The sequence below is a fragment of the Kogia breviceps genome, chromosome 19 (assembly GCF_026419965.1).
Source record: "Kogia breviceps isolate mKogBre1 chromosome 19, mKogBre1 haplotype 1, whole genome shotgun sequence".
NCBI classification, from domain to species: Eukaryota; Metazoa; Chordata; class Mammalia; order Artiodactyla; family Physeteridae; genus Kogia; species Kogia breviceps.
The window spans coordinates 44,510,726-44,533,928 of NC_081328.1; the positions used below are offsets into that span (position 1 = coordinate 44,510,726).

A 23,203-nucleotide genomic window follows, 5' to 3' on the forward strand; every position below is an offset into this window, starting at 1 on the left:
AGTGACAGTAATACACCTTCCTCCAGACAGCATTACTAATTGATCTGGAGTTGATCCAGAGAGAAGAGGAGACAGCAAAGGAGCAACAGAAAGCTTCTCTGACAGAAAAGAATATGATGAAGGACAAACACGAATCATGAACACGTGGAAAAAGAACCAAACTTTTATTCTAGTGTCAAGGTTAAAAATATCAGCTGCAAAACCACAGATGAAATATTGTTATCCTTATTTTTAACTATTTTTATTTACATTGCTACTGATATACTCATTTTCTTCAAAACTGGAAACTGAGCTAAACTTTTAAGAGAATAAACTAGAGCTCAAAAAGATCTACTCACTTAGATTCATCGTAAGGCGTTTTACAAATACAGTAAAGCTTTGTGTCCTTCTTCGTTTCCTTTGAGGTAGTAGAGATCATTTTCTTCTTCTTTGACCTGGAGCTTGAGTCTCTGTCCTCTTCTCGCTTCCTCTTCTGGGAAGCCACAGGCAGCGTGGCCGTGGCCGTGGCCGTGGCTAGGGGGCCCGAGTGCTGTGGCGGGGGTGGAGGTGGTGGGGAAGGCGGAGGGGCTGGAGGTGCCGGTGCTGCGGCGGGGGAGGTGGCAGCGACAGCTGTGGCCTGCACCATGTCTCTCTCCTTCTTAATTTTCAGGTCCCTCTTGAGCTCTTCCTGTTGTCAATCAAAGAATATAAGACCATCAACTGACTTATGTAACGTTCTGGCCAGAGGACGTTACATCACCTCCCTTGTCTGAGTAGCTCCACAGTTCACTCCAAAGTGAGGGAGTCTTGCTAACTCCAAACAAGAGGGTTCTTACTACACCTTAAACCCAATTAAAACAACTAGAAACAGAAGATGAAGATTACACAACAACTAGAAAACTGCTAGTTCTCTTCAAAGGAGGTCTGACAGAAAGATGAGCAAGTGTGTAGAAAGAACGGCCCCTCCCGCATGCCAGGGTCCCGCCCTGGTCATTGCAGTCATCACTCAGGACATGATTTCAAGTGTCCTTGCCCGCTGGCTGCTTTCTTCTGGCCAATCTCCTTGTGTCTCCTTAGAGTGAGTCTCGACATGAACTGGACATGATACTCCAGATGTGGCCTGACCAGCCCAGAGCAGAGTAAGACAGATGTGCCTCATTTACTGTGCTCCTGTGGCTAGAATTTAAGACTGCAAGGAGAGCTATTCTCTCAATACAAATTTTGCATAAATTAAAATACTTTTTCCCATGTGAGGTATTTTACAGACACACTCCTGCTACCTAGTGCTACAACTTATTCTTAGAAATGATGATGAAAGAACTTTTGTTTCTCTTGGACTTCCCTGGTGGCGCAGTGGTTAAGAATCCGCCTGCCAATGCAGGGCACATGGGTTCGAGCCCTGACCCAGGAAGATCCCACATGCCGTGGAGCAACTAAGCCCGCGCGCCACAACTACTGAGCCTGCGCTCTAGAGCCCATGAGCCACAACTACTGAACCCTATGCGCCTAGAGCCTGAGCTCCGCAACGAGAAGCCTGTGCACCGCAACGAAGAGTAGCCCCCGCTCGCCGCAACTAGAGAAGGCCCACGTGCAGCAACGATGACCCACCACAGCCAAAAATAAATAATAATTTTTTTTAAAAAAAAGAACTCTTATTTCCCTAGAGAAAAATCACTGTGATTGGCATTCACGAACAAGCTTGGTGTAATTAAATCAGAGCTATGACCAAGTTTTTAAACATCAAAAAAAATTCTAACAAATAAACCAGAATGATTCTGGTTTAATGAACCTCTTTCCTCTATCTGAAATCTAAATAGTCTTATAACTGAGAAGATATGCTGTGTGACAATTCTACAGTCCTTCTCCATTTAACAAAGCCTGAACTTTTTCCTAGGGAAGAAAGTAAATCTTGAGTTTCATTTTCCTAATAATATGATGTGTTTATAGCATAAAGAGATGGATTTTAGGAAAATCAAGATCGTCAAGACAGTGTAGTAGGTACATACTTTGACATACCTCTTCAAGAACATTCCCATGGTAGTAAGATATAAAAAAGAGAAAACTGAAAAGACAGCCATGCTTGAGTAAGATATAAATGTCTCTACAGAACGGAAACACAAAACCATGACCAGGGCTAAAACTGTAGGCCTCCTGGGCTCCAGATTCAGAACTGGGAAGTGCAGGCTCCCTGCTGGATGTTAAAGGCTGGCTGTGCTACACTAGCCTTCTCAGAGGGAGGAAACAAAAACAAAACTCCTCTCACTTAAAATTCCAAATGAAAAACAATAAAAACATGTAATGTTAAAAAAAAAAAAAAGAAAGAAAAAAAAGAAAAAGCAACCAACAAAAATCAATAACCGAATCTGAATTTACTCCAAGTGAATTTTTATGTTTTATAGAACAATCTGACAAAAAACTTTACAATATGTATGAGATACTCAAAGAGTTAAATGTTGGCCTAAGTTCTATTAAAAATGAGTAAGAAATATTGAAAAGACAAGCAGAGGGGGATGGAGGAGGGAGGAAAAGGTAGAAGACAACACATTTTTAGGACAGTGAAACTATTCTGTATGATAAATTCTGTAATATGATTCTGTATTCTGTTATGTAACATGATTATATGGCATCACGCATTTTTCAAATGCACAGAACTATACAACACAAAGAGTGAAACTTAATGTAAACTATGGACTTTAGTTAGTTAATAATAAGCCAGTATCAATACTGGCTTATGAATTATACAAATATGCCACCCTAACGCAAGATGTTAATAATAGGAGAAACTGGGGTTGGGGGTAGTATATGAGAACTCTCCGCTTTCTGCAAAATTTTTATGTAAATTTAAAACTGCTCTTAAAAATGAAGTCTATTACTTAAAAAGGTAAGCATAAATGATATAAGAACAGGTAGATATAAAGGACCAATCACATATGTTGAAAATAAAAAATAAAATCTTTATAATTAAAAACAATATTTAGAATATGCTAGTATATATATGTTTGAATGTTGTTCCTCAAACTAAATCATCTTAGCAATAAATTCTATAGTTAAAATAATGCTGAACGTTTTCTTTAAGTATAATTTTTCTTCCTCATTAGATAAGCAATACACTGTCAGAAACAACACCACGACTGTATACTAGAATATGTGCAGTAGTTAACATTTTTAAATGGCTGCATACTATGTACAGTGCAGAAAAAGAAAAATGTTCAGTATATGTTGTCTCCAGCATGATTCTGATTTTGTTTAAAATGTGTTTATATGTGAATACATTTATTAAAAATTATATATATAAGCCATATCCTAAAATTATTTTTAAATGGTCATCTTTGGAGGGGGGATGATCAACGATTACTGGCTCTTATTTTTGTTTACCTGGACAATGGTTGTGATCTCAGTACTTATCTGGCAGTGACTACCTTAACTGAACTCTCTTTTAGATCTTAGTAATTCTTCTTTGGGGTTTTGATATAATAATCACATCATACACAATAACAAATTTTATCTCCTTCCTTTCTTTGGCTTAACCTTAGCTAGAACTTCTAGAGATGCTAAGCAATAATGTTGGTTCTGGGCACTGCCGTCTGGTTTCTGACTTCAGTGGGAAGACGTCTAATGTCTCAGAGTTATGTGCGGTGTTTGTTAGTGGATGACCAGTGTTTTCTTGACATCTCTCACCTTCTTAAAATGTACAAGGCACTTCTAGGGATGCTTTATATAGCCCACTTCTCTTTTAAAAAACTGTTTAAATATGTATGAATAGATGTCTTCTTTCAATTTTCAACAAATTCCCTAAGTAAGCAGAGGATTAGCCATGCCTGCAGATCATTTACAAGTCGAGAAAGAAATCTGGTCTTATTTAATGAGCACACTTTATTTTTCTTTCAACACTATTTTGCAGTTTCTCTGTCTACCTCTCTCACGAAACGTGGCTCCTGATAACTTCTGGCAAGACTGCGTCACAGACAATAAGGGCTATTGCCAAGAGGGTCCTCGAATGTTCTAATCAAAAGACTAACCTCTCCGAGTGGCTAGTTTAGAGATTACGATACACATGTAGATACAAAAATCTCTGTCATGTTTTAAAAGACATATGTCCCACTGCTTCTCACTCTGGGGACAAAAATGTAAAATCTAGAAAACAAGCTCAAATTTTAAGCTTAATCGAAAATTTCAAGGGGAAAAGAAGAATAAAATTTGATGCTGAACACTGGACACAGGAGGCTAGAAAACACCTTCTTACCTGCACTTCAATTTGTAGATCTTTGTCCAGCAGTGCTCTCTTTTTCAGTATTTCGGCTTTGAGTTGCTCTTTGTGCTTGAAGAGCAGAGCAGAGAGCTTGCTGGCATTCTGTTTGCTACGCTTCTGTTCCACACTCTCCTCTCGCTTCCGTTTTTTTGCTGCCTGTTTTTCTTCTTTATCTATCTTATCCAAAATATACTTCATCACCTGGTTACAGACAATCATTCTAGAGAGAAATACACAATCTATGTAATGCTGGCATTTCATTCTGAAAGGCTTAAGACGTAATTTTTCTATGTCTTTACAGTTGGTACAAACTTTCTGTGACTGGGAAGCTTCAGAGCGACTGCAACCAGTTATGAGAATCTATTAGTACTGAGTGTTCTCATTTAATAAACGTCAATCAAGATAAAAACAATACAAACTCAGAACTCCTGTGTGTGTGTGTGTGTGTGTGTTAAAGAGAAGAGACTGATATACAGTGAGACCCAGTGTAATGGGTTATAAACATTTCTCCCTACCTTTGATTCTCTTCTCTTTCAGCTGGAGTCATGGTCTTTTTCTGTTTTAAATGTTCTATTACAGCATTATGCTTCATCACCACCTTCAGGACAGAACAAAATCCAAAAATGCATATTTTATAATGACTGCAAGTTGGTACACAGGTAACAACAGTTGAAATCTGAGCACATGTATGTGTTTCCCAAAGAAACTAAGAATTTTATATCGTAACACAAATAAAATGAGAGCTGTGTGGCCTGGGTGCTTATCACGTAGTGGGCCCTGTGCCCAGGGAAGCAGCTGACATTACCTTGTTTATTCACTGTAACAACGCTGAAAGGTAGGGACACTTTTATAAATGAGATGGTGAGACATAAAGAACTTACTAACTTGTTTGAGATTAAAGAATTAATACAGCTCTAATTTTAACCCAGCTATCATCCTCCAATAACCATGTTTTTAACATTATGCTCTCTGTCCCAGGCATTCATTTTAAAGATCACCTCACCCCCGCACCACTGCCACCTCGTACAGAGATTAGGGTAAAGGCAGACATTGTAATAATTCTCAGTTCATGGACCATACAGTGCTAAAAGCTGGATAATAATGCATTTTAACACATTATATATGATGTTAATTTTTTAAGAATATTACTATACATCTTCAAAATCCCTCTGCTGCTTAAAGCACTTCTAACAACATTACAATCATCAAAGTTGCTAAGAGACTAGATCTTAATTATTCCGACCACTAAAAGGAAATGAAAATTATGTGACATGATAGGGGAGTTAATTATTGCTACAATGGCAGTCATATTACAAGACGTGAATGTATCAAATCAGTAAGACATATACCTTAAATTAAATTTATACAATGTTATATGTCAAATATGTTTCAAGAAAAAATAAAATAAAAAGTGCTTCTACATACATGACCTCATTTAATCATTACAGTAACCCTGTGTGGCTGAAAGAGAGAGAGTTTTAATGAGGATATAGCTCAGGGGAGATCAGTGGGCTTCACAGACTAAACGGGAGACCCAGGAACTGGGTTCTCCTGCCTTGGGAACACTTGAAACCCACACAAACTCCTGACTAGTGCAGAGCACTGCACATTCTCCCGCAGTGCTATAGAGGAGGTCACTATACATGTGGCTTCGCTTCAAGCAGAATGATTCTAACTCATCTAAATTGCCTTACTTCACTACAAAGCTACTGCACAATGCCACTTTTTATTTATGCTATGGAGTAATACTATTTAAAACTTTTTTTAACAAAGGCGTGGCTGGAAACACAAATGAGTTTAATCTGTCTATAAAATTTGCTTAGTCTACACACAAACTAAGGAATGACAACTGCAAATAACCTCAAAGAAATTGCTATGATGCCTGAAGTGGCTTCAAAACTTAGTTAAACCTCCAGGTTTCACGTCAATGATACTTAAACTTCCTAAGTCCACTCTTTCCATCTTAGTTCTCCCAAAATACACGTAGATTTTCCAGTAAGCACTGACTGTTTATATCCAAGAGAGTTCTAAACCATAACAGTCATTCAGTACGTTTTGGTCAATCCAGTGCTGCTTCTAACTTGAAGCATCAATGACTTTTGTGTCTTATTTAAGGAAAACTAACACAACCAAACACTAAGTCTAATGCACAGCACAATAATTCAAGCTACCGAACATGCTGCTTTTACTTAATAACTTTACCTGTTTCTGAATGATTTCACTTTGATTAGAAGCTTGGAGGGTGTGTTCCCGCTTAATTTCTATCTGTTGCTGCTTCTTCTTTTGCTGCTGATCCCTGAGTTGCTGAACCCTTTGCAACTGCTCTTGCACACTGGCTGCCTGCACTGTAACCACATTCTGAATCTGGTGAGTCTGCACAGGGCTGCTTTGCTGCATCTGAACGGGTAACTGGAGTTTGATCTGCTGGGGCACACCACCTTGCTGAGCCTGTATCTGAGCCACAACCTGTGACTGGATCTGGGAGAGAACCTGGACTTGTTGCAGCTGCGGCACAGCAAGGACTTGGGGCTGAGGCTGCTGTACTTGGAGCGGAGGACGGGACGGGGACGAAACAGTAACTTGGCTTAACGTTTGTCCTGATGAAAGAGTTTGAGTTGAAGACTGTACCTGGGGTTGTGACTGTGGTTGGCTCTGGGAAGGTGGCTGAAGAGATGTGTGTGGCTGAATTGGAATCGGCTGTGAGGCTGTAGTCTGACCCTGGGACTGCTGTCCAGGAGACACTTGGGATGGAGTTGATGGACGCATTCGAGTCTGTGGTGGACTCTGGACGCGAGCAGGAGACTGTCCTTGGACATTACTCTGAGGCTGACACTGTCCTGCACCTTGGGGTTTGGAGGACTGTGCTTGGGTGGGCTGTGCTTCAGGAGGGACGTGGGAGGCAGCAGTTGCTTGGGTCTGGGCTTCAGGCTGAGCTGGGGCTGGGGGCTGGGTTGGGGGCTGGGGCTGGGCGGTCTGAGCGGTCTGAGGCTGGGCTTCTGCAGGACTCGTGCTCGACGGCTGAGCGGGAGGCAGGCTCTTGGCTGGCTGCACCTGTGTCAGGGGCGATAATTTACTCTGTCTTTGTTCACTTGTACCTGTGAAAAGGAAAGACCAAATATTTCTTACTCTAGAACATCACACTGTGGTTTAAGAAGAATTCGAAGGGGATTTTCTAAAGGTGAGACTTCTGGGACTTCCCTGGCAGTCCAGTGGTTAAGACTTTGCCTTCCAGTGCAGGGGGTGCAGGTTTACTCCCTGGTCGGGGAGCTAAGATCCCACATACCTCATTGCCAAAAAACCAAAACATAAAACAGAAGCAATATTGTAACAAATTCAATAAAGACTTAAAAAAATAATAAAATAAAATAAAAATAAAGGTGAGAATTCTGCACTTCAGAACAGAAGACTGATGCCCTAGAAATGCTCCATCTAGAAACCCCTAGGTCAGGACTCTCCTTAATTGGGGAACACAGGCCCTGTTCATGGCTGCCCGGTGCACATTTTGCTACGTCTCCAGAGGGCTGGCTTCCAAAGCGAGGCGCAGTCTCTGGGAATCAGCCAGGTCTTCTGACCCAGGCTAAGGCCAGCCCACATTCCTCTCCTATGGTGTGGCGCCAGTGAGTGTCGGCCGCTTGCAGCTGGAGGCTCACCAAGTGCTCTGGTCCTGAAGCCCCCAATCGTAGGTTACGAGCTGGAAATACCCACCTGCCCTGAGAGCACGTCATGACTCAATCAGCTCCTACAGGCTCGGTGAGGAGTTAGGAGTGGGCATAGTGCCCACCATAGTTTACTATTTTTTGCCAACCCCCCGCTTTCTATAGTTTTTAACGGGGGGTGGTGGTGACAGGGAGGCTGTCAGAGCAAGAGATCCGGTCAAGCTCTTGTGAGGCCGACCAGTGAGCTGTGACACTCACCAGCTTGAGGCACATCCTCCCAAAGATAAATCCCGGTCCTCTGGCCCCCTCTGTCACCCGGCAACCCGTGACACTAACATTGCAGCATTCCGACAAGCCCAGGTTCTACCTGCTGCTGTAGTGGAAACAGTGGTGGTGGTGGTGCTGGTTGCCGTGGCCGTCGTTGCCAGTGGGGTGAAGAGGAACCGCTGGACGGTACCGTTTGGCATCGCGGCTTGCATCAGCTGCTGTCCTGGACCGGGAAGTATAGTTACCCCTTGAGGTATCAACTGCAACTGTCCAGTAGTCTGGCCTTGTCCTTGAATCACTACTGTCAAACCTTGATTGCCACCCTACGGAAAAAACACACAACATGTAAGCGGCGTTCAAAGCATCGATCTGCAAGTATACCATTTTTATGTCGAACAGATCCTTTAAAATAATGAACGTATGTATCTGAATGTCTATGGAATGGTACCAAGAAAAATTCAGATAAGCTAAAATAAGAATATTTATTTTAAAAGGCTGATGGTGTTTAGTGGAAAAAACATGAACTAACAATCCAGAGTTCCAGTCCGAGTTCTCCAAATGGACAGCCAGATTATCTGCCTATAAGTAACATCGCTCCTCTGGATCTAAATTTCCCAATCTATAAAATAAGGGCGTGAAGTGAATAACTAAGGTCTGCACAAAATTCTGACTTTAAATCATCTTATTTATATTCATATTATTTTATAACTTTCAAAGCATCTTTAGACATACTTTAGACACGCCTCTTTTTTTTTTTTTTTTTTGCGTTACGCGGGTCTCTCACTGCTGTGGCCTCTCCCGTTGCGGGGCACAGGCTCCGGACACGCAGGCCAAGCGGCCATGGCTCATGGGCCCAGCCGCTTCGCGGCATGTGGGATCTTCCCGGACCGGGGCACGAACCCGCGTCCCCTGCATCGGCAGGCGGATTCTCAACCACTGCGCCACCAGGGAAGCCCCTAGACATGCCTCATTTGATTCTCACAATAGACTTGTGATTTTGTGGATTAGGGAGAGAAAATATTACTACAATCTTCCTATCAATTAGGAAACTCAGGTTAGAAAGTCCAAGTCTCTTACCCAGAGTGAGAGAGCAAGTTCAAGGTGAGTTATAATGAGAAGCCCAGGTCTCTTAGTTTCAGTCTTCTCACTATGTACCAAATGACCTACGGAGTGTGTTGGGTGTGTGTGCCAACACATAGAAAGCTTAGGGTTCTAGACGTGGAATGCAAACACCATGTGAGGAAGGTCACTAATGTCTGCGTAATCATCCAAATGGGGACTAGGAACTAAAAACTCCATCTGCACTGCCTCTTCTGTCCAGGACTTCTTAATCCTCAACTATCAGGAACATGGTGGAGAATTAGAAGGCAAACGTAAAAACAAGCCACGCTAAGTTCCCCAAAGCCAAAACTGAGCAAACATAAAAACAAGCCACCCTAAGTGCCCAACAGCCAAAACTGATGCTACAAAGATCCTACAGTGATGCTAAGCTCCATGCCTCCATGCACTTTACTCAGGAGTCCCTTACTACAGCAGTCCCCAGCCTTTTGGGCACCAGGGACTGGTTACGTGGAAGACAATTTTTCCACAGACGGGGTGGGTGGGGGGGGTGGCTGATGGTGCAGGCGGTGATGCGCGGGATGGGTAGTGATGGGGAGCGGTAGATGAAGCTTCGCTCGCTCGCCCGCCCCTCACCTCCTCACACCACCCCGCCCCTCCCCTCCTGCCGTGTGGCCTGGCTCCTAACAGGCCGCAACCGGTTGAGGAGACCCTGCCTGATTCACTATTGCTTTCGTAAAACATTTTTGTGCACAGTCAAAACCACCTAAAACACCAAGTATAGTTTAAAGAATAATTATAAAGTGAACGTCTATAAAACCAGCATTCGGGTCATCACTGCCAGTAGCCAAGAAGGCCCCCAGGTGACCTGCTCTGATCTTAATTCCCGTCCTTTGCCCTAGAGGTAAGCACTACTCTCACTGTCACAGTAACTGCAATTCTTCAGAGTGTGACCACTGAGGTATAGCTCTCTAAGGGCCACAGACTCACAGCCTCAGGAACACCATTCAGGAAGAATTCAAACGGTGTCCCTTCCAGGTAGGCAATGCAGCAGGCCCACAACCCTACACATGTAGCTAGTTTTGCCTGTTTCTGAATCTTATGTAAATAGATCATAATGTACTTCTGTTTGTTACTTGCTTTTTTATTTAGCTCAGCAATGCAGTTCTATGTGGCTGTTGCTTGTTCACTTCCATTGCTGTCGGAAGGCAACTTATTTATCTACTTGACTGCAGACTGACATTTGGGTTGTTCCCAGTTTTTGACTCTTATGAGCAATGCTGCTGTATATATTCATGTCCCTCATCCTGGCGCTCAGAAGAACAAGAACTTCTCCAGGAAACATACCTAGAAGGAGAACTACTATGACGTGGGGCATGTGTCTTCAACTTTGCTACACAGTGTCTACAGTTTTCCAAGGTGGCTAAACCAACTTATACGACTACCAGGTGTGTATGAGAGAGAGTTCATCGCTCCATGTCTTTGCTGTCCCTTGATTTTGTCTGGCATTTTAGTTTATACCAATCTCTTAGATATATGGTTTTAATATGCATTTCCCTCATTACTAACAAAATTCAGCAGTTTTTTGGATTTATGGACGTTTAGATTTCCTCTTTTCTCGACAAGTTTGTTTGCTCTTTTTTCCTACCAAGCTATCTGGATTTTTTTCCTCCTTAATTTGTAGTAGTAATTCTTCATGTATTCTGCAGAATAGTCCTTGGCTGGTTGTATTTATACCTTCCCTCATTCTTTTCACTCTTTTATAATGTTTGATGAACTGAAGCTCTTATTTCTAAGGTTGTTGAATTTATAAATCTTTTCCTTTATGGCTAGTATTTTCTGTCTTTAAGAAAGCCTTTCCTGGGCTTCGCTGGTGGTGCAGTGGTTAAGAATCCGCCTGCCAATGCAGGGGACACAGGTTCGAGCCCTGGTCCCGGAAGATCCCACATGCTGCGGAGCAGGTAAGCCCATGTGCCACAACTACCGAGCGTGTGCTCTAGAGCCTGCGAGCCACAACTACTGAGCCTGTGTGCCACAACTACTGAAGCCCGCGTGCCTAGAGCCTGTGCTCCACAACAAGAGAAGCCACTGCAATGAGAAGCCCACGCACCGCAATGAATGAAGAGTAGCCCCCGCTCACCACAACTAGAGAAAGCCCACGCACAGCAACGAAGACCCAATGTAGCCAAAAAGAAATAAATAAAATAAATTTATTTTTTTAAAAAAGAAGTATTTTTGTTTGACTCTAGGAACCAGCCATTTAAAAAAGTAAGTACATTTTTAAACGTCCAAAGATAAGTACGTGTTTTAAAGCTTACAAGCAAGGGCTTCCCTGGTGGCGCAGCGGTTGAGAGTCCGCCTGCCGGTGCAGGGGACGCGGGTTCGTGCCCCGGTCCGGGAAGATCCCACGTGCCGCGGAGCGGCTGGGTCCGTGAGCCACGGCCGCTGAGCCTGCGCGTCCGGAGCCTGTGCTCCGCAGCAGGAGAGGCCACAGCAGTGAGAGGCCGATCACTTGTAAAGTTAACATGGAAGTCACATTACTTACGTGGCCCTGTGTTAACTGGGTGAGTTGAGCCATGGTAAGCTTCACCTGTCCTTGTTGGGGGCGAGGGGGCTGTGAGGCTGAAGACTGCAGACTTGCAGTGGGTGCTCCTGAAGTTAATCCTTTCTGTGCAGGTGCTGAGGAAACTGGACTAGGCGCAGAGATCGCAGTGGAAACAGGCTGCCCTCTGATGATCTGCGTCACCACCTGTTGAGGAGCACCTACGTAAAGAGCAAAACGTTAGAATGCCTCTATGCTCTAAGCAATACTCTGCGTTGAAATGTCGTTCAACACTTCAGATGAATGTATTCTTCTCAATTTTCAAAAAGACTTACGGGATGCTGACATACTGATGCGTTCATTCATTTGCCCACGGGACCCACCTGGTTGTCAGTGAGCCTGTTTCCACTCAGCTCACTAACAACCACTCTCCCATTCCTGCTCTCTGCAGTAGTCAAAATAATAATAATAATGCCCTTCCTATGAATCTGAAGCCAAAATGACAATAGGGAAGAAGGAAGAGCCTATGTAAAATGTGCCATTAGGCTGCCTTTCCTTAGGAATACAAATGAAAAGAGAATAATCTAATATATAATTAATTTATGTGATTTTTAAGCAAAACATATAGAATCTAGAATATTCTGGGACAATTATATTTATAAATGAGTTTTTCTTATAGCTATCTGCAACTTAGTTTGGGAGAACCAAGAGGGCAAGAACCCCTGTATCCTCAGTACTAGAGCAAGATGGTCAACAAATGCTTCCATAGTTACTGTTGAATAAACATCTATAGAATGAATGAAGTTTAACTGAAATGGCTCTATAGTCTTCTAAAAACTTCTGTTTCTCATTTAACCTGATGAAACTAGAAGAAAAAGCTGGTGGTAATTATCTGGCAGCTAATTTTACACGTATAAAATCTGAATTCATTATTAATTAGTAAATCTCATATTTCTGAAATTTTGTATTCACTTCCTGTTTTTCCTATGTCTACATATATATTTCTGTGCATATTTTTTTGAATGACCGGTGCTTAATATTATTGCATTATGTCTAAAATTAAACCTATTTTGACGTTTAGAACACTTTCCCTTTTTCTTTTTAAAAATAATACCCTGGTGAAATCCCTGCTTATTTAATTTTTATGTGCTTCTAATTATTTCCTTAGAATAAACTCCTCCCCAAATTACCGGATTTATAGCAGGAACATAGTACTAAACTGAATTTAGAAAGGTTATACCCATTCATACTCCCATCACCACTGGGTGCCCATTTCACTGAACCCTTGCCAACCCTATCACTAAAGTATCACATTCCAGCAATCAGAAATAGGATGATAGCATCACAGTGTCTGCATTACTTCAGTTGGTCTACTTTCTGTTGGTATCATGCTCCTAAATTCTGGTGGCTTGTAAATATGCTATAGAAACTGGCAGTGTAAGTTCTTCATCATTACTCTTCCTTCTAAACTTTACTTGGTTATTGTTGTCCACTTACTCTTCAAGAGGAATCAAAAAACAGTACAGTACCTATAGACAGGTGCTTGAATTTGAGAACTTCTGGACCCCAACACTCTGTCCTTGTACTGCAGTTTGAGGAATAGTTAATGAAAAGTTACTTTCGTTTATCACCTTGTATTTTCTTTTTTCCATCTTTATTGGACTATAAGTGCTTTTCAGTGTGTTAGTTTCTGCTGTACAACAAAGTGAATCAGCTATATGTATACATACATCCTTATATCACCTTGTATTGATATGGTGTCATCATAAACACAGATGGATAAAAGGGCTGGTATTGACTGTTTATATGATGGTCATTCAGATGATCTCCAATATGTACATGTTCAATTATGTTTAGATTATCATCAAAATACAAATTCAAAAATTAAAACACTTTTTATTACAACCTGGGAGTGTTCAACTTTGGGAAAGGCTAGGAACAGGGATAAGTTGACCTGCACACACTCAGACACACACTACACACATCCATCCACCCTCTACCTCTCTGACCACAACTCCTAAGACTCTTACTGTCTTCACTGGGCCTCACCAGCCTCACTGGCCACCTTGCTTTTCATACGACACACCAGACACACTCATATGTGAAGCTATATATTCACAAATGCAAGTCTAAGTATATAACCATTTATCATCCATAAACTTTTCTTCTTCTTTCCATTCGTTTTATCTTTCCTTTTAGTTGGCTGCCTAACTGACAGCTTTTTTTTTTTTTTTTTTTTTTTTTTTTTGCGGTACGCAGGCCTCTCACTGTTGTGGCCTCTCCCGTTGCGGAGCACAGGCTCCGGACGTGCAGGCTCAGCGGCCATGGCTCACGGGCCCAGCCGCTCTGCGGCATGTGGGATCTTCCTGGACCGGGGCACGAACCCGTGTCCCCTGCATTGGCAGGCGGACTCTCAACCACTGCACCACCAGGGAAGCCCTGACAGCTATTTTTAAACATGAATAGATACTGAATTTTACCAATTGTCTCTGTAGCATTAACTGAAATAAGGAATCATACTTTCTTTTCTGGGGTAAATTTTGCTTAGGCATTAGGATATTTCCTTTTAAAAAAATACTATGCTATGTTTCATATTAGAATTATGCTAAATTTGTAAAATGAATGGGAAAGAATTTATCTACCCCTTTCCCCTTATGGCCTGCAACTGTTTTTTATAAGAAGGAAATTGTTTCCTAACCATTTCAAAGAATTTTATCCATAAATCCATGAGGTCTGGAATTCTTTTTGTAGGTAATATTATGGCAACTTTCCAAATTTCTTTCCTTGATGTAAGTCATTAAGACTTGAAATTTATAAGCATAGTATATACTTATGCCTTGTTATTCAAACAGATTTAGTTCCTTCTATTTTTATTGCACTTTCTCATTCCTACATTTTGTAAACTAGCATTTTGTTCCCCTTTCTCTAGACTTGCAAAAAAAAAATGGTTTAATATTTGCCTTTTCTGTATTACAATCATTACTTTACTTCCTTCTTCCTGTTTTCATTTAAGACTTGTTTTATATATTTTTCTAACTTCTAGTTAAGATTTAATATGGGGCTTTTTTGGTCTGTTTTGTTCACCAATGTGTTTCAACTGCCTAGAGTAGGTGCTCAAAAATATTTGTTGAATGAATGAATTTGCCTCTCAGTTCAGCTTTGCAGCCTGGCTTAGCTGCTACTTGATAACCTGTTTGTAATGACACATTTGATGTTTCTTTAACGTGAAAGTTACTTTTGAGAACATACTTTTAAGAATTCCAAGCAAGTAAGGGTTCTTAGCATAATTCCGTAATGTTAATTTCTAGCGTTACTACAAAAAAATGTAGCCTATACACATTCTACTTTTTGCAATTCATCAAGGTTTTATCTGTAGCTCATTATAAGACCATTTTCATACAAATAGCTCATAAATGTTTAAAACTAATGTGTATTCCTAAAGGTACAAAAGTTGATACAGTCTGTTTCTGGTCTACTATGCTTCTGTTAATCCCTCCTTGATTTCAAACAGTTTTTGCGTTATACACTTCCATGACATCTTATTTAAAGATCCAAGACTGCACCTTCACTGCAATCTATATCTTTAAGCCAAATATAAAGTGACTTTCTTTGTCCTAGTTATTGTTTCTTTAAAAATACTGAATTCGACTCTGTTCAATATTAGTAGGATTATGCATGTCTTCCCTCCGCCTCTCCCTTCTTTCTTTCTTTTTTTGTCCTTTATTTCATGTGTCTTTGACCATCTTTTTATGTTTTACCTTCTGTGGTAATTTGCTTTTAGGAATGTTTCTCATAAATGCACAGTTCGATTTCTTTTTTCACTCAGTCTTTACAGGCTTCAACTTTTAATACGGGAGCTTTAACTTACTTACATTAAAAAGGGCAGGCACTGCCTTTGTAATCTTGTTTTATGCTTTCCATCTAAATGCTTCTTAGCCATTTCCTTGATTTTATCTTTTGCCACACAGTCTGTTTTCTTTGCTCATTTTCTTTACTCCAATGATCTGAATGCATATATCCCATTTACTAGAGGGTTTTTTTTTTTTTTTTTTTTTTTTTGCGGTACGCGGGCCTCTCACCGCTGTGGCCCCTCCCACTGCGGAGCACAGGCTCCGGACACGCAGGCTCCGCGGCATGTGGGATCTTCCCGGACCGGGGCACGAACCCGTGTCCCCTGCATCGGCAGGCGGACTCTCAACCACTGCGCCACCAGGGAAGCCCTACTAGACGTTTTAAGAACATTTTTAACAAGCATACTTGGACCTGCTTTTCTCTTATTGCCAATGCCAGAAATGAAATAAAATCTATGGGTGTGTCCCATGATGGATCAGAAATTTAGTATGCTTTGAAATCTTAATTCATATTGGTATTCCCCAGTGTGTAGCGTGCCAAATACAGAATATTATAGATTTCCTAGACTGACTCTTTAGATGTAAAATGATAATACTGGATGGATGAGTACCTGGCTGCACCATCACAGGTGTTCGAATAATTGCCTTTCCTAGTGTTGACTGCTGGAGTGGGGTTCTGATCACCGTCATGCCAGGGCGGATCTGAGGCCCTGGGATTACCTACAAATAACACAAAGGACAATGAATTAAAATGTTTTTAAAAGACTAAAGCATGATGGGCTTAGAACAGAGATCTTTAAACATTCCATATTGATAAACACGTCTACAGAAATTACAGAAGCTCTTGGACCTTACATATTAAATTATATTAAGCATCAGAATGAAGACAGAACTTTGAGGGGAGAAAATGTGATTTAAACGAGATCGCATGAAACTCCTTGTCACTGCTACCAAGAAGAGCCTACAGACTAAAAGGAAGGATACAAGACCCAAGAAAGCTCTGCTCTATAACCACCACAGTTGCTCACAGGAAAATGATGAGTCCTATTTTCCCTGAGCTCCAATCCTTATCTGTAACCCAGAGCACAAAGGTGTAAGATCAGAGACCAGAAGTTCTTTCATAATTTAAAGGAGGGACTACCCAGCATATTACTTTCAGTGTTAGGTTTAGAACGTTCTCAAGTCTGCAAAACATTGAACTTTTTCCATAATACTAGTGCCAAGGAAATGATGTATCTAATATGTGTGCATATCAGCTGATAGACTAGTTAATGCTGTGGATTATGTTTTCACTCTACTTCTTAGCTGCATAGCATGTCGTTTTCCTGGGTGATCCAGTGTTGCCCATTGCTTTCAATAAAGACATTTTCTTTGTAAAATCCTGGAAAGCAATTCTTATGATTCATAAACTATACTAATGGGCTATTAGCTAAATGTGAAAAATTAACAGTTCCCTTGAAATATAAGTAACAGATTTTTTAAAAAATCAGTACTTTGTCACAGATTAAGTAAAAGGTAAAGAAAAATTAGAAGTTGGATTAATCCTGGAAGAGGCCATTCTAAAAACTTCAACCCATGTGGTTAACACCAAATAAACCTGTCAAGAACTCTTACTTGGGAAGTGCTTGCAGTTCCTCCAGAGCTTGAGGTATTGGGCCTAATCGTGACTGTTGCTGTCCTGGGCTGGAACGAAGTAAAGGTCTGCTGACTTGTCCCCGTGCTGGACGGGATGATACCCAGGACTTTCTGCTGTACTTGAACAACGCCTTGAAAAAAAGACGGAGAAATAATTGATAACTGCCCCTTTCCTACAACATCAGGTACTGCTTGGTTCCTGAGGAGAAACCAGGTGTGGTGGGGGTTGAGAGTGGGCTACATAAAATGTGAGATCCGAAGACTGAAATCAGTGAAAAGGAAATGAAAAATAATGGCAACAGTATGATCTGGCAAATGTGAATTAAAACTCTTCACATTTCCCTTACCTCCTTGCGTTGCTGGCACATTTACAGCGACAATCTTGCTGTTTGCAGGAAGTGGCAGTTTGGTAATTACTTTTCCTGCCATAGTGACTGGATTGCCTGTAATTTGGAACGTCTGACCTGTGCTGGCAATGGTTGTAGCAGATGTGGCAGCTGTGCTGGTGGCTAATGGGGTATAAGACATTTAATAAGCTTCAGATTTAAAATAACCAGCAACGTAGTGACTTCTAGGAAGGCACCAATGCATGAAATGTGGCTCATTTTGTATTTTTAAGAAAAACATTCCTCTCCACTCAAAATAAGTGAACCATGTAAATGTTGAAAGTGAAATAATGTAAGAGAGGCGTTTCGCTAATGTAATATTATGAATATTATCTGTAACAAACCTACTGTTACAGTTTGTTTGCTCAATCAGCTGCAGAAGAAAAATAATTTTCTTAAGAAACATTTCATTTTAGTAGGTAAAAGACTGAAATTTCTTTTTCTTGAATGAAAGCAATCTTTTATTTAATCACAGTTGTGTACCTGAATTTGACTGGCCTTGCTTAACCCAGGTAGCAAAGGTCTGATGAAAGTTCTTGTTCTGCTGGAATGTTACTGTAGCTGGAGATCCAACTTTAGTAGTTAGTACCATTTTAGTGCCAGTTGTAACTGAGCCACTTATGGGAGCCACCATAACTTTCTGTGCTGGAGAGATGGTACTAGTTGTACTGTTTGTTGGGGAAGTAGTGGAAGCTGCAATTACTGTAGGCTTCTGCTGTTCCAATCGTTTCTAGAAAAGTCAGGGAGAGAAATCATGAACCAAAATCGTTCCAAATAAAAACACCATTCTGCATGAAGTCCAGCCACAATTCCTCTCAATCTAAGAAAGTGCACTAAATTTCTAAAATATTTAACTTCTGAAAATATGCCCATACAAATTTACACTTGAATTTAATACCTTGAGGGAGGCAACACTTTTTATGACTTTAAATCACATATACTTTATTAAAAGCAGTAAGTTTTTGGTAACAGAAATTTGAAATGATCAAGTTTTTCCAGTCTGTGCAAAGGTCCAAGCTTTCAGACTGAAAGTGCCAAGTGACGTGGGTGATCTTACTGGAGACAGGGATACCTTGTGATTCAGTGGTGGGGTTTAGAACAGACAGACAGCAAATGATGGGACCTGTCATGTTAATTTATCCAATCATAAAGAACATGTCAATATTTAAGTATCACTATTCAAGTTGGCAAACCTGCAATCAAACAAGCTGAAAATAATAAACAATTTTTCTCGACTTATATTTTTCAGTTCAAGTATTTTTAAAGAAAAATCCTTTAGACTATTTTATACAGAACGGTATAATCGGGTCTTTCAGACTACAGTGTTACTAAAGACAATTTGTGTTTCTTTTCCCAGAGATTGCTGCCTTTTCCTGACAGCTTATTGACATGACAGTTTAAGTTTACACATGTAAAAACTACAACTTGACCTTTTTGAATTATGGTTTTCTCAGGGTATATGCCCAGTAGTGGGATTGCTGGGTCGTATGGTAGTTCTATTTTTAGTTTTTTAAGGAACCTCCATACTGTTCTCCATAGTGGCTGTATCAATTCACATTCCCACCAACAGTGCAGGAGGGTTCCCTTTTCTCCACACCCTCTCCAGCATTTTGATGATGGCCATTCTGACTAGTGTGAGGTGATATCTCATTGTAGTTTGGATTTGCATTTCTCTAATGATTAGTGACGTTGAGCATCCTTTCATGTGTTTGTTGGCCACCTGTATGTCTTCTTTGGAGAAATGTCTATTTAGTTCTTCTGCCCATTTTTGGATTGGGTTGTTTGTTTTTTTGATATTGAGCTGCATGAGGTGCTTGTAAATTTTGGAGATTAATCCTTTGTCAGTTGCTTCGTTTGTAACTATTTTCTCCCATTCTGAGGGTTGTCTTTTCAGTCTTGTTTATGGTTTCCTTTGCTGTGCAACAGCTTTTAAGTTTCATTAGGTACCATTTGTTTATTTTTGTTTTTATTTCACCTGCTCTAGGAGGTGGGTCAAAAAGGATCTTGCTGTGATTTATGTCATAGAGTGTTCTGCCTATGTTTTCCTCTAAGAGTTTGATAGTGTCTGGCTTACATTTAGGTCTTTAATCCATTTTGAGTTTATTTTTTGTGTATGGTGTTATGGAGTGTTCTAATTTCATTCTTTTACATGTAGCTGTCCAGTTTTCCCAGTTCTGAAGAACCTAGGGGCAGGACAGGAATAAAGATGCAGACATAGAGAATGGATTTGACACGGGGAGGGGGAAGGGTAAGCTGGGAGGAAGTGAGAGAGTGGCATGCACATATATACACTACCAAATGCAAAACAGATCGCTAGTAGGAAGCAGCCGCATAGCACAGGGAGATCAGCTCAGTGCTTTGTGACAACCTAGAGGGGTGGGATAGGGAGGGTGGGAGGGAGACGCAAGAGGGAGGAGATATGGGGATATATGTATATGTATAGCTGGTTCACTTTGTTATAAAGCAGAAACTAACACACCATTGTAAAGCAATTATACTCTAATAAAGATGTTAAAAAAGAAAACAAAAAAAACCCACTACAGCTGGCATTGACTACAAACCTGGTGGCAAACCCTTTACCCTTCATTATCTTATTTAATGCTTGGACCAACCCAATAAAGTTGCTGGTATTGTGATTTAAAGATGAGGAAACTGAGACTTAGAGAGGTCGTAAAACTAGCCCAAGGTCACAGAGCTAGTAAATGCTGGAGCTGAGTTGTGTACGAAAATCAAATTCCAATGCTGATTATTTCTTGCCATCAAAACACTGCTCACCAAAGACAGCATAACTAGTCTTTTTACTGTTACTTTTGTATATGTCCTCTATGCCTTAAAATAATGTGAGGTATTTTACATAATTTCTCATTCCTCAGAAGAAAAGGAGGGCTTCCCTGGTGGCACAGTGGTTGAGAATCCACCTGCCGATGCAGGGGGCACGGGTTCGAGCCCTGGTCTGGGAAGATCCCACGTGCCGCGGAGCAACTAAGCCCGTGCGCCACAACTACTGAGCCTGCGCTCTAGAGCCCACAAGCCACAACTACTGAAGCCCGTGCACCTAGAGCCCGTGCTCCGCAACAAGAGAAGTCACCGCAATGAGAAGCCCGCAGCACACCGCGACGAAGAGTAGCCCCCACTCGCCGCAACTAGAGAAAACCTGCACGCAGCAACAAAGACCCAACACAGCCAAAAATAAATAAATAAACAAATTTATATTTAAAAAAAAGAAGAAGAAAAGGAGCTTAGTTTTGGATTCTTGGAAATGCCATCCAATTGAATCAGTTTTAAAAAAAAGGAGGCAAGAAAAACAAAACAACTAAACATATAGTTATTTTTCTGGGGCTATTCCTTCAAAAATTGGAAATGTTGACTATGGGAAATATAGCTAATATTTTGTAATAACTGTAAATGGAGTATAACCTTTAAAAATTGTATAAAAATTACAGGGGGAAAAATAATCACAGGTTTGACATGTCCACGAAATCTGCTGGGTTTGTACACATGTTCAAAAAGTCAAGTTTGTCATTAAACTCTAGCTGTCATTATTTCTCAGTTTTTGCATGGATAAAAAAAGTTTCGATCATCTTCATTGCTTAATTTGGAAAACATATTAAAATGAAAATTGACTTGTTTCAAGAAAGATATTTTAAATAAAAATTTTGAAGTAATATATAGATTAAGTATGTACTGCTCTGTTCAGTTAAGCTATATACAGGTGGATGTCCATCATCTCAGAAACTGACACACAAGGAAAAGCAAAGAATACAATGTCCTTGGGGGACTTAGAGAGGTAATACATCACCAAGTTCAGGTTCTGACTTTCAACTGCCAGAGAAAAGTTCATTATCAAATTAAAGAAATTGACCCCCTGCCCCCCCCCAAAGTTTAATACCTTGGGTTACACATTGTAGAGATGACAAAACACATCTATAAAATGAAAAACAAAACAACTAGCCAGTCTTTCTATGAGTGGAGAGACAGACATGACAAAATCCAGAAGTGCTGTTATCTCAAACTTTAATCTAACTGAAGATGACCTTTAGTAAACCACTGTAAAAGATACAAGAACTTGAAAAACTATTTTATAAAATATGAGGAAAAAGGTTAAAACATGAGGAAATGAGTCTGATTTATTTATGTAATATGTAATTTTTTTTTTTTTTTTTTTTTTTTTTTTTGTAATATGTAATTTTTAAGTAAGTTATGTGTAACTAAGTTAATGATACCTATTTTATCTATATCCTGAAAGTTTATATATTCAAGTCTGGCTAAAAACTTTCATAGTATCTTCTTATTAGAATGAAGGGGTAATTACCTTTTATTTGGGTCCCTAAATTGTCAGGCACATATGACACATCACAGTATGGAAATACTAAGACACCACAGTAGCTTGATGACCACCAATTACAACAAACTCATACTTTTAGTACAACTCACTTTTTTGTAGACTACAGAGATTTTACGGATTGGAATTTTACAGGAAAAAATTATCTTTAGAAACTACCTTTTGAATTATAAATATAATAAATAAGAGAAGTTATACTTCAAACATTGTTCTTCAAATGTGTACACTTTTTGCAAAACCAAAGCTTGGTATATCCACAGAGCTATTTTCAAGTACTGAAATTAAGATATATATGAGATACACGTAAAAATAAAAGCACATGGATATATAATTACTGTGCTTTTAGTGTGCACGAATTTGGCTAAAAATATCAATTTGCTGCCAGGTGGGACTGGTACCAACTCCCCCACCTGCTGGGCAGCCAATCGCTGCTGTTTGAGGTGAGCCTCCATTTGGGCCTTGAAGTCCTCTGCCTTCTTCTGTTCACTAACCTTAGCCTGTTGCTCAACTGCTTGTGCCTTTTCTTTCTCCACTCTGCAGGGAAAGAAAGGAGGAATTTATCAGAAACTACAGGCATACCTCATAGATATTGTGGGTTTGGCTCCAGATCACTGCAATAAAGCAAATGTCGCAATAAAGCGAGTCACATGATTTTTCTGGTTTCCCAGTGCATATAAAAGTGATGTTTACACTATACTGTAGTCTACTAAGTGTGCAATAACATTATGTCTAAAAAAAGAAAGTACATACCTTAATTTAAAAATACTTTATTGCTAAAAAGTGCTAATAATCATCTGAGCTTTGAGTCGTAGTAGTAACATCAAAGATCAATGATCACAGATCATCATAACAAATATAATAATAATGAAGAATTTTGAAATACCGTGAGAATTACCAAAATGTGACACAGAGACACAAAGTAAGCAAATGCTGTTGGGGAAATGGTGCCTATAGACTTTCTCAATGCAGGGTTGCCACAAATCTTCAGTTTGTAAAAAACGCAGCATTTGCAAAGCGCGATAAAATGAGTATGTCTGTATCCTACCAGGCATCTGGCATCTAATATTAAGTGAAATCTGGTTAAGTTCCACATCGTACAAAAAGTATAAAATTATTTCAATTTAAAAATAAAACACTTAAATTAAGGTAATTCAAAATTGACAAGTAGATAATAACTCATAAAAATTAGAAAGAAGACATTAATAAACGATACACAGCTAGAGAATCAAAAGGTGGA

At 40.1% G+C, this 23,203-nt stretch overlaps 1 protein-coding gene across 18 annotated transcripts in view; it reads right to left on the reverse strand.

Annotated features, from left to right (window-relative positions):
* The window catches only part of BPTF (bromodomain PHD finger transcription factor), a 134,691-nt gene that overhangs the window by 17,011 nt on the left and 94,477 nt on the right, over positions 1 to 23,203 (reverse strand). For 4 of the 18 annotated variants that reach the window (XM_067022234.1, XM_067022233.1, XM_067022229.1 and 1 more), the window contains 11 exons: positions 22,458 to 22,500; positions 18,108 to 18,354; positions 17,586 to 17,747; positions 17,218 to 17,369; positions 16,215 to 16,323; positions 11,756 to 11,973; positions 8,252 to 8,474; positions 6,431 to 7,323; positions 4,744 to 4,826; positions 4,223 to 4,448; positions 339 to 667 (listed from right to left, as the gene is read on the reverse strand). In XM_067022234.1, the coding sequence (XP_066878335.1) occupies positions 339 to 667; positions 4,223 to 4,448; positions 4,744 to 4,826; positions 6,431 to 7,323; positions 8,252 to 8,474; positions 11,756 to 11,973; positions 16,215 to 16,323; positions 17,218 to 17,369; positions 17,586 to 17,747; positions 18,108 to 18,354; positions 22,458 to 22,500 (2,685 nt within the window). Of the gene's footprint in view, positions 1 to 338; positions 668 to 4,222; positions 4,449 to 4,743; positions 4,827 to 6,430; positions 7,324 to 8,251; positions 8,475 to 11,755; positions 11,974 to 16,214; positions 16,324 to 17,217; positions 17,370 to 17,585; positions 17,748 to 18,107; positions 18,355 to 22,376; positions 22,501 to 23,203 lie in introns of all 18 variants that reach the window. The other 14 variants (XM_059046883.2, XM_067022240.1, XM_059046881.2 and 11 more) reach the window with 6 other exon arrangements.